Source organism: Hoplias malabaricus, chromosome 8 (assembly GCF_029633855.1).
Source record: "Hoplias malabaricus isolate fHopMal1 chromosome 8, fHopMal1.hap1, whole genome shotgun sequence".
In the NCBI taxonomy this organism is placed as follows: domain Eukaryota; kingdom Metazoa; phylum Chordata; class Actinopteri; order Characiformes; family Erythrinidae; genus Hoplias; species Hoplias malabaricus.
This window is the reverse complement of record NC_089807.1, coordinates 10677026-10694302: the sequence shown is the minus strand read 5'-3', so window position 1 is coordinate 10694302 and position 17277 is coordinate 10677026. Positions and strand designations below refer to the sequence as shown.

Here is a 17277-nt window from a genome sequence, read left to right as displayed (position 1 = left end):
CTTCTAAATTACACAGAAGAAATAGAATCAGACGAAAAAAAAAATAGAAGAGGCATGTGGTTAGGCAGAGATAAACACTACCTGCTGCACCACTGTGACACTCTTAAAGGAGACATTAGGGTTTAAATAAGAACTAAATATGAACATATAACCTCGTTAACTAGGAAACATTACTGAGATATAAAGGGAGCTTGTTTGATTTCTCTTTCCTGTGTGCAGGTAACCTAGATTTTAAGGGGATAGTTTGGCTTTTTAGAACAAGGGATATCTGAAGCCTCTGAATCCCAAGGAGACAAATCTGGACCACATCAAGTCTTACCTTTTACTAGAATCCCAGGTAATTAAACAGAAGCTATTATTTCGGACACATTATGGGAAGAACTCATTAATTGTACATGACAGTCATTCTTGGGAGATTTGAAGGTAAAAGAGGAAGAGGATGGCCAGCAAAAAGATGGAACGAGCCAATAAAAAGCCTGAAAAACAAGATGTTCTGTAGGAACACTATGTATGTGGTGGCCAGGAGTCAGATTGGACTTGATGAAACTTAATGATAATAATAATACAACAAATATTAAATACAATATAATAATACAATACAATAATAAATACAAATATACAACAATTATAATAATGACCCTATGTTAGTCAATGCTGCAGAGGAACACCGTATTAAAACTGCAAGAGCCTAATCATTCTATATCACATCTTAATTTTGAGCTCTGATTTGCATAAGCTTGTTTTGCATTAAAGAAAGTACCAAGGCGGAGGCTATTGCAGTTTGCTTCTCTGTAATTCTGATGCTTTTGGTCTGTTATACCTCAGGCCATGAGAATATATTTACTAAACTGCCGTGGATCAGCTGAAGGATGAACATCATATGTAGGCCACATGGTTTTTACTCAACTCTACTATGGCAACATTCATTCAATGTCTGTAATCTTTGTAAACAGTGGGTCTAGAGCCTAACCGGGCGATCACTGGGCGCAAGGCAGGAAGACCCTGAAGTGGGCGCCAGTATTTTCTGGATGAATATTAAATAAATAAATACATTTTAAAAATAAAGTAGGCTGCTTTTCTTCTCTTAAAGACTTAACTACATATAGGATCTATGTTTATTTTGCTTTAAAACAACAATTAAAATCATTGTATAAATCCATATAAATCCTGGGTTCAGTCCATGCCTTGTTTCACAGTCTTTGTGGAGTGCAACGTGTTCTCCTAGTTTCTGTGTAGGGTTCCTTGGGTGCTCCAGTTTCCTCCCACCACTCAAAAACACGTTGGTAGGTGGATTGTCTATGCAATTGTTCACTGACCTGTGAGGGACTAGCCCCCTGTTCAGGGTGCATTCCTACCTTGCACCCAATGACTCCAGACAGGCACTGGACCCTCTGTGACAATGATCAGGTTACAGAAGATGAATGAATGCGTAACAGAGTCATTGAGAGAAAAGTGAACTTTGGAATCCTACAATGTTCCTGTAAAAATGAAATCTCAGACATCTCTAAAAATGTATTATATGCCTAATTTGGTGTTTTTCTTATTATTTTGCTGTAAAACCATGACTAGTATTTCTGTAACTTTACAGGACTTTACTGTGTGTTTATGCTACAGTATTTAGCAATAGTTTACAATAGTTACAGGGCTTAATGTGTTGAAAAAAACTTTATTAAAGTGTGTTTTAGTGTTTGCAGTTTGTATGTTTTGAATACATCCTTTCACAGCATTTCACACAGAAAATTGTTGGAGAGTGAAATCATTCAGTTTAGGCCGATACATACTAATAACGGCTTAAAAATATAATGCTTTGCATCTCTCTGGCAACAACTGTAAAGAAGGTTCAGTGATGTAAACGTGGTGGCACTCACTGTTGACGACAGTCACAAGACTGGCCCATTAACACAGATAGCAAGTTTTTCATGTAAAATAGCAGGCATAGACACAAGAATTGTTTGCATTTAGACTTGAAAAAAGGCTTTTGTTGGGTTTGAAATTCAGCGTTAAATATGAGCATAGGTTAACAGGAAAGTTTCTGTTGTATACGCAGATAAAAAATAAATGTAGTCAGTATATACATGACATGATTTTGAACTGAATAGAAATACAAAACACATACAGGCATGGTATAAGCATATGTACAAGACATTTACATTGCAGTTATGGGATTTGGGGAGATTCTCTTGTCATGAGCGAATTACAGGATGAATCCCATTACAAATAAGTTAGCTCTAATGTTAGAAGTCTTGTGCAAAGACTCAAAGGTATGGCTTGGTGTGCTTACCAGGTTTGGGAATTGAAATATCATCTTCTACATTACAATAATCAGAATATTCTACGGTCCTAATTGGGAAAATATCTGCTGTTCAGTAAACAAATTTACAATTGAAAAACCATCACAGAAATGTTACACTTTATTTAGAGGTCTAAACAATATAAAATAAAGACTTAGAAATTATTTAAAGATTACCCAAAGGCAAGTTGGCCCAAGCCTATCCAAATAGTGCCAGGAAGGCCACAACAACAGGCATTTTGGGTTTTTCAAATCCAGAAACTTCTGTGACCCACTGATAAACAGGATTCATTTTACCAAACCTGAATGAGAACAAAACAACCCTAGATCACAGGACTCCAGAGATGGGGTCAGGCTATGGACACTGAAATGCTCCATTATGACTCTCTTGTCGTATAATGCCTCCTTATTGGCCTGTGGAAATATAGCGTCCCCTGACAATCCGATGGCATATGTTTGCATATATATTGTGCAGTGGCTACTCAAATTATTCACATTCTGTGCAAGTCTTTGTTAATAGCCAAAACCTCTCTCTGTCTGGAGCGTCTATCTGACTGCATGTTATTAAGGCTGAATGCATGGTGCATTATGTCAGAACTTCAAGACTTCAGCGTCATTGTGAAAGCTCCTCCTTGATGTACTAGAGGACTTTTCTAGCCATAGAATGAATGCCAGTGGAATATGGGAGTGGGCCAAATGACTTGAAGTGATACTGTGTTTTTTATTGTTCTTGGGTGAAGCTAAGTAAGTTCCACACAGCGAGAGAGAGACAGTGTCCCATTTCTCTTACTGACACCAGCCCTCTTCCATCACACCTCCAGGGGGTTCTGTGGCCCCTCTGCCCCCTGCGGAGGATCAGGCTGGAGCCTGCAGATGGGTTTATTACACATGGGGCAAACACTTCGTATTTCCAGCCACTTCACCAAACACCTGAACATGCAGAGAAAGAAAGAGAAAGAGAGAAGGAATTCACACTGTGAACATATTTAATAATGAGGAATATAAATTAATACAAAATAAAATAAAATCTAAAAAATAATTATTAAGACTGATAAAATGTAATTTGAATAGCTCAAAAACACTATGGTAAATTGCACTTGAGAACTGTAGACAGATGGGGGTTTGGGGTTAAGAGAAGTTGAGGCAGAAATTTGTATAATTTACTTCAGAAAAGTGTTTGAGTTTGGAGATGTGAGTTCTTATAATTTTGTAACATCTCACTGAGGGTAACAGGGTAAAGAGGTAGTGTCCTGGAAGGCAGAGCACATGTAATATAAATATATTAATATAGATGCTCCCACGTCTGTGTGTTCATCTGGTTCTCTCCTTTTAGTTAATGCTGTCATAGTCAGATCTGCTGGAGTCATTAGCCACACTCTGGAAATGTTCACATTCTCTGCTTTACATTCACCCAAACAGAACAAAACTAACTCCATCCTTCTACCTTTGTACGAGTAAACAACCGCCGACCTGGACATTGATGGATGACTGATTGTTGATCTCCTGCTCCACACTTCAGACCAGCTGCCCACCCTCCAGCCACCATCAATTGTCTTGGAGCTGCCCACCCTAGATTGAAGTTTTCCATCCATCCATCCATTATCTGTAACCACTTATCCATTTCAGGGTCACGGTGGGTCCAGAGCCTACCTGGAATCATTGGGCGCAAGGCAGGAATACACCCTGGAGGGGGCGCCAGTCCTTCACAGGGCAACACACACACACGTACGGACACTTTTGAGTCGCCAATCCACCTACAAATGTGTGTTTTTGGACTGTGGGAGGAAACCGGAGCACCCAGAGGAAACCCACGCAGACACAGGGAGAACACACCAACTCCTCACAGACAGTCACCCGGAGCAGGAATCGAACCCACAACCTCCAGGTCCCTGGAGCTGTGTGACTGTGACACTATCTGCTGCCATTGAAGTTTATGAACTCCTAACCATTTTCACCAGTAGATTGACCAGAGGAGGATAGGTCCCCCCTTGTGAGCCTTAGTTCCTCCCAAGGTTTCTTCCTCAGCTGAGGGAGTTTTTTGATACATATTCTTCTTTACTGGAATTCTGTGAAGCTGCTTTGTGACAACATCAGTTGTAATAAGCGCTATACAAATACATGTGATTTGATAATAACTTTAATGACTAGGTTATTTTGGCCATGAAAACTCATGCCTTATGCTTGAAGCTATCTGCCTCATTTTAATACATTTTACGCACATTCTCCATTGCTTTGCATTTTGATATATTGGTTTTTTTTTGTCTTCTTAAGTGCACTTATGATGTCCTAACACAGGCCTTGAGACACAGAGGTCAGTAGTTAGGATTCATGCTGGTCAATATAAAATGCACGGCATAACAAATATTGCCCCTTCTGCATAAAGTTGGTGAACCAATATATTAAAGTATGACAAAAACCCTAATGTATTGGAATTAATGGATCAGATGATGAGAACAACTGAACGGGAAAAAGGAAGAAGCAACAATAAAATTAAATGGAGGCAAACAAAGGAACAACAAACATGTCACTATGAAGCCTGAAGGGCCAAACCTAGACTCTACATTCCAAGTATGTATTCTATCAGGTTTGACCAGCTCCAGTTAGGAGGGACTAAACTCCAAACAGGTTGTTTTCAACTCCTAGTGGGTTTACAAATGTATACAAATAGGCTCTAATTCGGTAGGTTCATGTTTTATGATGTTTTACCATTTTGATGATATGATGCAATAGTTGTATATACAGCAAATGCAATATGTCTACATATTAATTAATTAATCTCTCCTCGCCTGGGACCACTATCTCCTTAATTTTGCAAAACAGAGTAAGAGGTAGGTTCATGAAGCCTTTTTTTGTTAAAGTTGGTATTCATATGCAAAAATTAATTGGACTGATGACAATGCCATTGTTGACTGAAGGTTAATTTAATTCAATTATGAATACAACTCTTTCTGATAAATACCTAGGAATTTAAAGTTCAGATCAAGATCAGTTAATAAATAACATGCCCAATATTTATAAAAGCAAATCTGCGCAGTTTGCATGTCAGTCGTAGTTATAGCTCATGGGTTCGAGCAAACATTGATAGAATGTTTTATAAAGCTAATTTCAACATTAACACAAATAGACATAAGCTAGATTTGTAGACAGTTAATGTGAAACATAAAGAGGAAGAAACAAACCTGGATCTCAACCAGTAGACATGCTCTAATTAAATAAATCAAATGCCACAGTGTCACATCTGTGACTTATGTATTGAATGAACTTAAGAAAAATCGAATCGAAAGAATAATCAACAGGATAACTATGTTTACATTAATACAGCAGCTACACTGACCCCAGACTTCTGGAAAACTCATCGAACCTCTCAACCACCAATAGTGAAGCACACAGATCTGCCCTCTATTTTTGGAGTTATGCCCCTCACATTTGGAGTTTTTCCAGCCTGCGGTATTAGTCCACTCCAACTTGCTGGAGGAATACTACAAGTTGCAAGAAATCAGGAAATAGGTTTTGGTACTTTCAAACTAAAATGATATACAATGGCCCTATGTGTGTTTTACAGTGACAGCGTATGAAATGTGGGTGGGTGTGTTTTTGTGTGTGTGTGTGGTGGGCAGCATGGGAAATAGGCTTACTTCTTGTGGAATGCATGAGAGCAAGGACACACGCCAAGCTCGTCTCTACTCCTGAACTCTTCCAAGCAAACTGCACAGGTCTGCTACAGGGAGAGAAATAAAAACAGTCTGTACCTCCTGGTTTGACTATAATTTGTATAATATTTGAAGCAAACCGGTTTCTACAGTTAATTTCAGTTTCACGTCTCACGGTTTTGTGATGTTTGTTATAATCATTAACCTTACTTACCCCCAGTAGGCTTAGCTTCTTCCCCGCTCCTTTTAAGACCACCTGCAAAATACAACAATTAAAACACTATTATACCTTTACAGCACAACACCTCTGGAAAATCAAAAATGATAATGGGGAGCACAATAAATGGTCAGAACTCTAACTGCCTAGTTCTGATTTGTTGGACTAACAGACACAGCGTTGGTTAGCATCATGCAGAATAATGGGGTCGTTTGATGCTAATTTGAACAGCAGATCATGGGCATCAATGAGGATCAACTTGTCCTTTTTAAATATAAATATGTATGATATGCACCTCATTGTATCCGTACTGCTCCCGTGTGCCTTGTCTTCTAAGGCTGTGAATGAATATAGTGTTTAGCTTGATTAAATCCAGAGAGAGAACAAATTAATGATTGCACACATTGCCACACGTTCAATTATTTGCTTACATATATTAGTCCCAATGCTAAAGTCAAAAGTTTACCTGAACAAGTAACAACAGAAGATCATGCTTAACATGAAGATGAAGAGGCCAATCCCAAGGATGATGACGTAGACATTCAGTGGAAGGCGGTACGTAGTGTCAGTGCTCATTTTGCAGTCTGAAATCTGCAGTCCTAGGTCACACAGACATCCTGCAAAGCCAAAGACAGGTTCACATTCAAACATATTCAAAGCCAAAAACAAGAACTCTTATAACGTATTAGTGCATGTTTATAAATAAACAACAACAACATGCCCTCTCTGTAGGGCTACTATATGAGGCTATATATCAGTGTTTTAGCTGCTTGTGATTGGAGCCTGAGTGAAATTGAATTAAATGGCTGCAGCAGCTCAAAGTCTCTGGCAGATAACATTCGTATTGTTTTCCACACTCTTTCAGCATGACCATAAATCACAAATTAGCATTTGTCAGTTGATGAGTGAGTGGATCACATCTTTGTCTTTACGAGGCCCTTGGCAGACCACTCAGTGCACTGCGACTCCCGTGTACAGCCGAGTGTGGCTCCACCATGCATATTGCATACATTTTGTGGCTTGAGCATCTTCATGATTCTCATATTGCCGTAACACTGCACTCACGGTTGGACTTCATTGAGTTGCATGAACTTTTCACTGTAATACATCTACTCCAACTGAAGAACAAGAGAAGAAGTCAATTTACTTGATACCACAATGACATACAACAGCCACTGTTTAGAAACTGCAGGCCCAATAACTGAAGGGACTTTACTTCCCTCAGTCACATACTTGTGTTAATGGTTTTATATCAATTTCAGGCAAAATATAGTTTCTCTCACATCAGAAATTCTTATCAACAAACGATTAGAGAAGACTATATTATTAACAGTGATGTGAATAGTCTTACTATAGGTATTGACAGGGACTCTTAGAAATAGTTTTACTTGGTTAACAACAATTATCTCCCAGTTAAAAAAAACCCATAAAAAGCCACTGAAAATAGTTGAAAGCAAGTGTATACTTAAAAAGAGAGGTAAAATATGTCAGCAATTACTGCGCTACAAGCAATAAATCTCTGCAATCTAAACCCATATATGAGACCATCTCAGGCACGTCTTTGGTCATCTTCATACATAATCAGATGCAGCTGGCAATATCTAGCAAAAAGTCTTATAAAATGAAAAAATTAAACCTAGTGAATATGTGCATTTTATGAGAATGTATAAATATTATGAAATTGTAAAATTATACACAACATACACCAATCAATCATAACATTTTGAAAACCTCGTTTCTACTCTCACGGTCCATTCTCTCAGCCCCACTTTCCACTAGTTCTACAATAACACACTGTAGTCCATCTCTTACTAACATAATTTGTTTGCCCCATTTCTCCCTGTTCTTCAATGATCAGGACCACCACAGCGCAGGTATGATTTGGGTCATGGACAGTAGCTGGATATTTTCGGTTGGTGGACTATTCTCAATCCAGCAGTGACATTGAAAGGCTTTAAAAAGTTCAGCTTTTTCAGTTACAGTCTGAACTGTAGAAATACAAAGTGTTCCTGACTTGTCAGAATAGCTGAGACAATGAACTGTAAATGTAGCAACAAGGAAATGGTTATAATGTTTTTTTTTCTGTGTATTTCCAATGAGATGGGTTTTAGGTGATTTAATCCAAATAAAAGTTTTTTTCACAAATAATCTGCCAATGGAATATGACAATTTCACTATATAAAATATATATAATCCAGTGACATCAGGTTTAGAAACCACCTCACAATGTAAATCAATTCACTAGATTAAAGATATTATCATTGTTTCATATATAATATAATATTGTAGTGTTCTACTAACTATAAATCATTGACACTAGAGAAAACAGAAGAAATGTGCTGCCAAATGCCAGACTACCATATTTAATGTTTGTTGGTGAATATAATGATGAAGCCAGCAGAGCTACGGACATCCCTCATGCATTCTGTATGTGGGGGAGACAAAAGGCAGAAAAGAAGCTTCACTGTGGGAAGCCATAAAAGGGGGCAGACAGTGTGAAATCTCTACAGTCAGAGCTGCCTGACTCCTACTGTACAATACATGTGTCATAAACACCTCACATTAACTGCTAAATAAGAAGGAATGAACTGTATTAAGCAGAACTGTGCACTTCTCTTTGTCTCCAAAACAAAGACCACAAGTATGCTACATTCTCTATTGTATATTCATTCTGATAAAAACTGTACTGAACCATTTATACCTCACGATACAGACCAAATTCTCTGTTATTCACTGCGACAAGGGGTTTGTGTTTTCTAATAAATTACATTGGAACACTCTCGGCAGGGTTAGCTCCATGCCAAGAATGAATTCAACACATTTTATCATTCCCCAGTTCCACTTTGTGTTTGTATTGGTTACACATGCTGTCGAGTAACAGCTAAAACCTTGTTATTCTGTATTCTAGATAATCTAGGAATGTTACTGACAAAGGCTCTGTTCATGGTCTAGACCAGTTCACTAATACGTACTTTAACACATATCACACCAATCAAAAATATCTGCATAATGTATAAATTACATTAATTAAGTGATGGAATGTGTATTTTTCAGGTCAATACTGTTTATCCTCAGTTGTTTTGCTTGTTTTACTTGTTTGCATAATTTGCAAATTTTTTACCTATAGATACATTTTTGCGATGATCAGAGAAACTGAGAAAATTAGCTGAGAAATAAAATCTCTTTACAATCACTTCATTTACTGTTCTGTAAAGTTATATATATATATATATATATATATATATATATATATATGTTTTTCCCTTCTGCTGTAAAACTGACATTTCAGAGACAGAAAAAGGTGTAAGGTAAAGACAAAGGAGGGAGGTAAAGGCTTTTAGTTGGACAGAGAGAGAGAGAGAGAGAGAGAGAGAGAGAGAAAGAGAGAGAAAGAAAGAGAGAAAGAGAGAAAGAGAGCAGTTGGCAGAGCCTGGGTGAAGCCTGGGCAATTGTCCATGCACAAAGGCACAGAAGTGACTGCAGCTTCAGACCTCTGCCATGAAGCCCACCATCTGCTCAGTCTAACGTTTTAGGGGTGTGGAGGGGCAAATGCATAGGGCATTCATTCATTCATCGTCTGAAACCGCTTATCCAGTTCAGGGTCGCGGTGGGTCCAGAGCCTACCTGGGCGCAAGACGTGAACACACACTGGAGGGGGCGCCAGTCCTTCACAGGGCAACACACACACACACACACACACATTCATACCTATGGACACTTTTGTCCATAATAATATATTATATTACATTATAATAATAGCATCTGAAATCAGGCATCAAACACGGCTTAACAGCACACATTCGGTTCATATGACTGAACGCTGTGAAAATCTCACATTGATAAAAATGTAAACCAGCTCACATCAAGCCAGGACAGGTAATCTTTCTCATAATATTTTGGAAGAGTCTTATAACACCATAAATCTTGTTTCTATGTATTTTGCTTGTTTAAGTGATTTTATCCTGAGAAATTCATGCATAGACCGAGTACTTTTCAAGAAGGAATCTTACAAAGGCATAAAATTCCCTGGCAAAGAACAGAAAATTTCCCCAGATAAAATCACTTAACACAAGCAAAACACACACACACACACACACACACACACACACACACACACACACACACACACACACACAAAGTCTCTCCCTCCTGATAAGAGGTAGCATACATCCCTCTAGTGTGTGCACTAGTTTGGGTCGTACCTGAGACTCTGCCTGGAGAAAACTACAGGGCTTTCACTTGTATGTGTGAAGACAGAGGTTGTAATCTTAGGAGGGTGTTAGTGAATCATTGATAGAAAGCCATGGAGAAGGCTGGAGACGCTGTGAATAACATGTTTTAGGAAAGAGTGTCTAAGGCCTAGGATAACAAGAAGAATAATTCTGGGCATGGGGTTAATGTGTGTGTGTGTGTGTGTGTATGTGTGTGCGCGTGCGTGTGCGCGGGGGTGTTATGATTCATACTCACCGTCACACCACAGTAGAGTGTTCATGAAAGTAGATGTCAGGCCGCTCCAATAGATGGGTTCCACAAGGCTGTGTTGAAGGCTGGGTTTGCAAACAAGGTAGACACCCCCCAAGACAAAAATCAGAAAAATGATCTTGGATTTGTCCTCACAAAAAACTCCTACAACACCACAGCTGAAGAAATCCTCACAGCCTCTGGTCAACACACTGCCAGCACCCACCACATTCTCTTCAGCGTCTGTGTGGGGGCAGGATTTGTTTGTTTTCTTGGTTGAAACATTCATAAAGACAAGTCACTCATTGTCCACTTCAGAAAATTCACTGGCACAGACCTCAGAGTGGTCAGCACTGCTATTTGTCATAAGAATGAAACACAGGTAAGATCTAAGCATCACTTTTTCTTTTGTCCAGGGTCATCTTTCAAAAAAAGTCCTTGACATATTTAACATAGATTAGTCTCTTTAATTGATTAGAAATTATTATTATTATTAATGGCATGTTCTAATTCTTCTTGTCACTATAATACAAACAGGCTACTGCTTTTCTATCTGGAACATATGTGGGTCATGGAAGTGGACTCACTTGCTCTGCTTTGTCTACCTCCAAAACATTGTCACGAGGTTCTACTCGTCCCTGTGTCTCCTCGTCCCACCTTTCCGAAGCCCACCTGCTTGTCTCGTCCTTCAGAGTGATCTTCTGGTTCCAATCAGCAGCAACAAAGCAGCTGAGGCTGAGTGCAGTGTCTGAGTGAATGGAGCTGTGAATGTAGCTCCTTCAAGCTGTGAGTGGCATTGTGCTGGTGTCGGCTCTGTCTCCTCTTCACCATCTGCCCTGCTCTCTCTTTCTCTCCACCAAAAAGCCCAGAGGAGATGAGGCAGAGAGGAGAAAACAAAAAATAAGCGCCTGGAGAAGAAAAGCTCCACCCTTTGTGTGTATACTTCAGCTCCAGTGCTTTCCCAGTCTTCTCCTCAAGCCCTGGCTCCTCATAATGATGACGAACACTCCTCGCCTGCTCAGTTTGTAAACATATCTCAGCTCATGTGATTTGGTGCCTGCATCACAGCGCTCCTTTCTCCCGCCTCTCCCCCCGCCTCCCTGCTTTCTCTCCCCTGTCGTGCCCCCCCCCCCCCCCCCGGTTTTAACGCCCTCCTAACCCTCTCCAGCTGCAGTCTATTAAGAGGTGACAGCGGCTAGGCTAGCGGGCAGACAGACGGAATAGTGAGGCAGTGAAGGCTGTGAAAGGAAAAGGGGAAAGCTTCTCTGTTGGTTTACACAACATATAAACAGAGATCAGTCATGGTGTGAGATAGAAAGAGACAGAGAATGATAGAAGTGTGTGTGTGTGAGAGAGAGGAAGTGTGATAGAATCAGTGGAAGCCCATTTTTGAGACATAAATAAAATATGGAATTTACTTTTTAACTATCACGGTACCCTATACCACAATTATGAGTTGATATATGAAGCCATTGTTATATAAAATACTAATTTATTTGGAGATATTATTCCATCCTTATGACAAAATCACACTTTCAAACATTTGTAGTAGTGTAACAACTATGGTAAAGTCATTGAAGTTACCGGTGAGCTAGCTTACAAAGAGTAATTCAATAATCAAGTCTAATAATCAAAAGGCACAATCCAAAAATATTTGTCAGACATTATAAATAGCCCCCAGTTTGAGCTTTAATACCAGGAACCTAAAAAGAAAACCCCCAGTTTGACCTCATGAGGTCACATTATATATAGAGAGCTAACATAAACCGATCTGGAAACAATAGCAGCCTGATTCAGTGGCTGCTGCTCTGGAGAGGTCCATTAAGGTGAAGTCTAGAAGTCTGGAGCTCTGTGAAAAGCTGAGATAAAGCAGACAAATAAACGGTATGTGATAGCATACCTTTGGCTACCTCAGGGCCTAGCTTCCATAGGCCCACATATTACAGTGGCTGTTGTGCTGTTATAGATATATTTACAATTATGAGGTAATCTCTTTCAAATCCAAAATTAAAGGCAGTACAAAATAGTACATTTGAAAAGAGGTGTCTATAAACCAAGGTGAACTGCAGGCTTGTTACTGTTATTTTTAGAAACCTCCTTGTGTTGTGTTTGCCACAGTTTTATCCCCCAGCCAGGGTTTCAACTGATAAATTTCAAGAGCCATCTGGAGCTTCTCTAGCAGCGATGTGAATGGAAACCTAATTAATCGTTTCAGATCTAGCATTGGCACATTTGCTGTTGCCTGACCAGGTTTTTCCAGTGTGGCTACATGGACATTAAATTCATTGTGAGAATTAGGTATTTAAAATATGATGCACCTCTGCCAATATCCACACATTATTGACACAACCTTAGCTTGTTTTACATTTATCTGGCCCTGAGAGAATAGCCAACATGCAGAGCACGATGGGTTCAAATCCCTGGGATAAACATCTGCCCAAGACTCATGTGCCAAAAGAAAATAAGCTCAAAAAATATAGACAGAAGTCATTCAAATATTATAAACATTTTCAACAAACAGCACTTTCAACGTAAAGAAATGTTATGAACGTTTTTAAGGCTGTTCAAAAACTGTTGATGTTAAGCTTTACATCAATGTATCTACAAATTAAATAATTACTAACCCAAAATGCCATGAGGATTTTCATAGGAACCAAAAACCAAAAATAACTCAACATATTCATACATAAATGCAAACCTGAGGGAGAAAAATAATGTCCAGTTTTCAGTGCAAAGCTAAAATAGACTTCTACATGTCCCCTGCTTATCATAACCTAGGCTCAAAACATGTTTTTTAATACATACTATATCCTCAACCCCCAATTAAAATGAAAGTATGTGAGATAGTCTGTCAGTTTAGTATATCATGTCCATCTCTTCCTCAATGCCCTCATGGTTGTTCTTTGCGTAAGCAGACCATTTATTGAGACGACTATAGAGTGGCGCTCCACTGTTTTCTCTGTAGAGGTAAACGCCCGTGATGCGGTTCCACTCCATGCTTGGAATAACATCTTTGGCTCCCTGCCATCCTGCCAGAAGCTCTTTTTCTTCTTTGTCCAGGTCCACGAACCCAAAGAAGTTCTTGACATTCTGAGCTGCATTCATCTTAGCGTGAGTATCAGCAGTTCGCTGGAAAAGTATTTGCTCATTGGAGCGGTAGCTGGACCAGTACGCCTCCTGCTGGTACCCCAGGGGAGAGCAGCAGCGCTTCATACACAGCAGCAGGAACAAGCTGAGTGAGACTACTGCTACCATCAGCCAGCCCAGCAGCTGAAACAAACAGCAGGAAAGGAATGGTATAAACGATGTAAGTGGCAAACCAGCAAAGCATGCACCTTAAAGAAAATACTCAGGGAAAAACAGATAAACGTGGTAATTCATTCATTCATTCGTTATCTGTAAGCGCTTATCCAGTTCAGGGTCGCGGTGGGTCCAGAGCCTACCTGGAATCATTGGGCGCAAGGCAGGAATACACCCTGGAGGGGGCGCCAGTCCTTCACAGGGCAACACACACACACACACACACATTCACTCACACCTACGGATACTTTTGAGTCACCAATCAACCTACCAACGTGTGTTTTTGGATTGTGGGAGGAAACCAGAGGAAACCCACACAGACACAGGGAGAACACACCAACTCCTCACAGACAGTCACCCGGAGCGTGAATTGAACCTACAACCTCCAGGTCCCTGGAGCTGTGTGACTGCGACACTACATGCTGCACCACCGTGCCGCCCTAAAGATGGTAATTATGAAACATAATTTATAATGCATTACATAAAAGGAGTAATATGCCTAATTACAATTAATATAAAATTATATATAATTATAAACTTAATCTGGATTCAAATATAAAATGTGAATGCCATATGTGATTTATTCACAGGTTCTATATTGGAAGAGTTTCAGAATAATTTTTTTCACTTGGCATTAAAAAGGTCTACATCAAATTCTCATAAATTTAACTGTTAAGAGGTGAAGCCATCAATGTAAAAGTAGAGGGTGCAAAAACACCAGGTGGAAAATATAAACCTGTAAGTTTTAACCTGATAAGACTGCTCTTGTGTCATATACAAGAACTTAAATGTATATAGACCCTACTCAAATTTAATATATTAAGGTTCATAGCACTGTTGTACCACCCTTTTCCCCCCTGTAACCCACTACTATATCCCTGCAATATTTATTGTTATTTTTTATTCTGTATGTATTCCCTTGTGCTCTATGTACAATACTGTGACACTACAATGTCTTTCAGAATCAATAAAGTTTTATCTTATCTTATCTTAATATTTCAAGTGTAGAAATATCCTTTTTGTGAATAAAAATTTAATGGTTTTTACTCAAAGTTTCCCTCCTGCCCCAAGCTCATTTCCTGCAACAGATATTTAGGGCCACAGCACTGAGAAACCCACACGGACACAGGGAGAACACACCAAACTTCTCACAGACAGTCATCTGGAGAGGGCTCGAACCCACAACCCCAGGATCCTGGAGCTGTGTGTCAGCATCATTGGGCGCAAGGTGGGATTACACCCTGGAGGGGGCGCCAGTCCTTCACAGGGCAACACACACTCACACATTCACACCTACGGACACATTTTTGAATCGCCAATACACCTACGATTTTAGGACTTCAACAATCCACTGCATTTCTCAGGGACACCCCAAAGGGTTGAGTCTGCCTCATTAAATGTGCTGCAAAACGTGTTTGACTACATTCTCTAAATTATATCTCTGATTTTTCCAGCTTTAATCTCAAAATTATTATGACTTTATTCTCGCACTTGAGAGGATTTAACAGATACACACAGTGGCTAGCAATATGCTGAGTGATGGTTGGGAGAGGGAAGACTATCCCTGCCCAAGACTTGTGACCTCGTATGGCTGTGGATTATCTCCCTTCAATGGGTTTGTATATATTTAAGTGGAATAATTTCTAATAAAATGGAAAGTACAGACAGATAGTACCTGAGACTCATACTTGAGCTGACGTTCAATCTGTTTTTGGAAGCGCAGCAACTCTGAAGGCACATCTTTACACGGAAACCGGGCCATGATATTCGGGCCCTGTGGAGTTGATGGGAAGCCTTCCAAAGACATAGGGTCCACAAACTCACTGAGTGCACACACATAAGCCTCCCCTCTGAGGAGAGAGATCACAGCCCAGGTGACAGGGGCCACTATGGCTCGACCGACTATAGACCGCAGCAGAGCAAAAGCAGCAGCCCCAGAAAACCTCCGGCATTTTCTGATGCGACATTCTGAAACAAGATCCCATGTGTTTCGATTGAGCATTATCCCAATGACAAAGAAAGCTAGGGCAGGTACACCAATAGCAGCTAGCCCATACAGGTAATTCCTCTCAGAAGAACATGGGCATTCAAATGCAAATATGTTGTATGCGGTCTGACTAGCCACTGTCCCCAGGGCTATGAGGCCATTGAAGATTACGACGTCTTTGCTTTTGAAAAAGAGGGAAGCAAATTTGAAAGGTTCTGAAATAAGAGCTGCCATTTAATCCTATTCTCTTTTCCTGCCTTCTGCGTGTTTCTTTGTTTTGCTGCAGATGACTGGAACTGGGAGAATTCAAATCCAAACGGTCTCAAGCCCACATCTGTGAACAAGAATCAGCAGGTCCTAGAAATGGACGAAATCCAGAAAGGACAGTGCAACGGAATCTGCAATTTTATGTGTCCTCAGAGCAACTCTAGACAAGCTCTAACATGTAATCCCCAAGGCAAGCTGTAACATCGACAGCACTGTGGAGCGTGGTTGCAGGACCTGAAGAAAGAGGGTTAAAAGTATCTGGTAAATAAACACAACAAGAAACAGATTGTTCACAACAAAAAAAGGCACAACTGCAGATGACACAGCATAAAACAAGACTTTATAAAAGTGACAGAGGACGAAGAAATAAGCTTTGCATTGATTTACATTCCTTTTCGATTGAGCCACACAAAGTAAAGCAGCTCGAGTTTCAAAGGGATATATTTAAAGTAAGCTTCTGGGCAGAGTTACCACAGAAAGAAAGCATGAAACAGAGAGTCTATAACTGAAAGAAACAATATTCATAACAAAAGTATACGCAGCATCATAAGTCAAAGTTAAAGCCGCAAAAACAAACACATGTGACTGGATAATAAACGTCATGCTTACTTACGTTCTATCCTTAAAGGGTACCGCTCTCTCTGATGTAAATCCACAAAGTTTCCTACAGAAAGGAAGGGCTGTGCACTAAAAAGAAATGAGTCCAATGAAGCTGGTTCTATTACAGTCTGTACCAAACCGTGCTTGTTCTAAACAGTGCCCAATTTGGAAACAGTAAGAGAAAGCATACTTATAAGTGAGTCTCTTACACCCAGAGGCAATGAATCGTCAGCAGGAACTGGAGTCTGGTTTCCTCCCCAGTGGAAAAAAAGTGTATTTAAAACATGTGGGGAGAGGACTCAAAGTACAACATGGCTGTGAGGCTGGCTGCACTGATTCTAAATCACTGCGGATGGACAGAACACTTTAAATGTTATCTACACAATCACAAATCACAGCAAGGCAAGAAGCAGCATCTAGGCTAGCATCATGTAAAATATGTATGGCCTTTACGTTCTTAGTAAAGTAACATGGGCCCATACTATGGGAAATGAAACCTTTGTTG

At 39.8% G+C, this 17277-nt stretch overlaps 2 protein-coding genes across 5 annotated transcripts; both read right to left on the bottom strand.

Moving 5' to 3' along the window:
• Window positions 1-1186: 1186 nt before the first annotated feature.
• Window positions 1187-11649, bottom strand: si:dkey-51a16.9 (RING finger protein 122). 4 transcript variants are annotated; one of them, XM_066679733.1, is made up of 7 exons: window positions 11206-11649; window positions 10625-10704; window positions 6624-6774; window positions 6453-6495; window positions 6155-6196; window positions 5926-6008; window positions 1187-3220 (listed from the first exon to the last, which is right to left on the bottom strand). In XM_066679733.1, the coding sequence occupies exons 2-7, from the start codon at window positions 10647-10649 to the stop codon at window positions 3100-3102; spliced, it is 465 nt and encodes a 154-aa protein (XP_066535830.1). In that variant the 5' UTR covers window positions 10650-10704; window positions 11206-11649; the 3' UTR covers window positions 1187-3099. The 4 variants fall into 4 exon arrangements, with proteins under 4 accessions (XP_066535830.1, XP_066535827.1, XP_066535829.1 ...); XM_066679730.1 differs by having other exon boundaries at window positions 10625-10974; window positions 11206-11648; XM_066679732.1 differs by having other exon boundaries at window positions 10625-10889; window positions 11206-11648.
• Window positions 11650-12121: 472 nt separating this feature from the next.
• Window positions 12122-16956, bottom strand: LOC136705676 (calcium homeostasis modulator protein 2-like). Its single transcript, XM_066679365.1, has 3 exons — window positions 16786-16956; window positions 15594-16406; window positions 12122-13888 (listed from the first exon to the last, which is right to left on the bottom strand). The coding sequence occupies exons 2-3, from the start codon at window positions 16137-16139 to the stop codon at window positions 13475-13477; spliced, it is 960 nt and encodes a 319-aa protein (XP_066535462.1). The 5' UTR covers window positions 16140-16406; window positions 16786-16956; the 3' UTR covers window positions 12122-13474.
• Window positions 16957-17277: the final 321 nt, after the last annotated feature.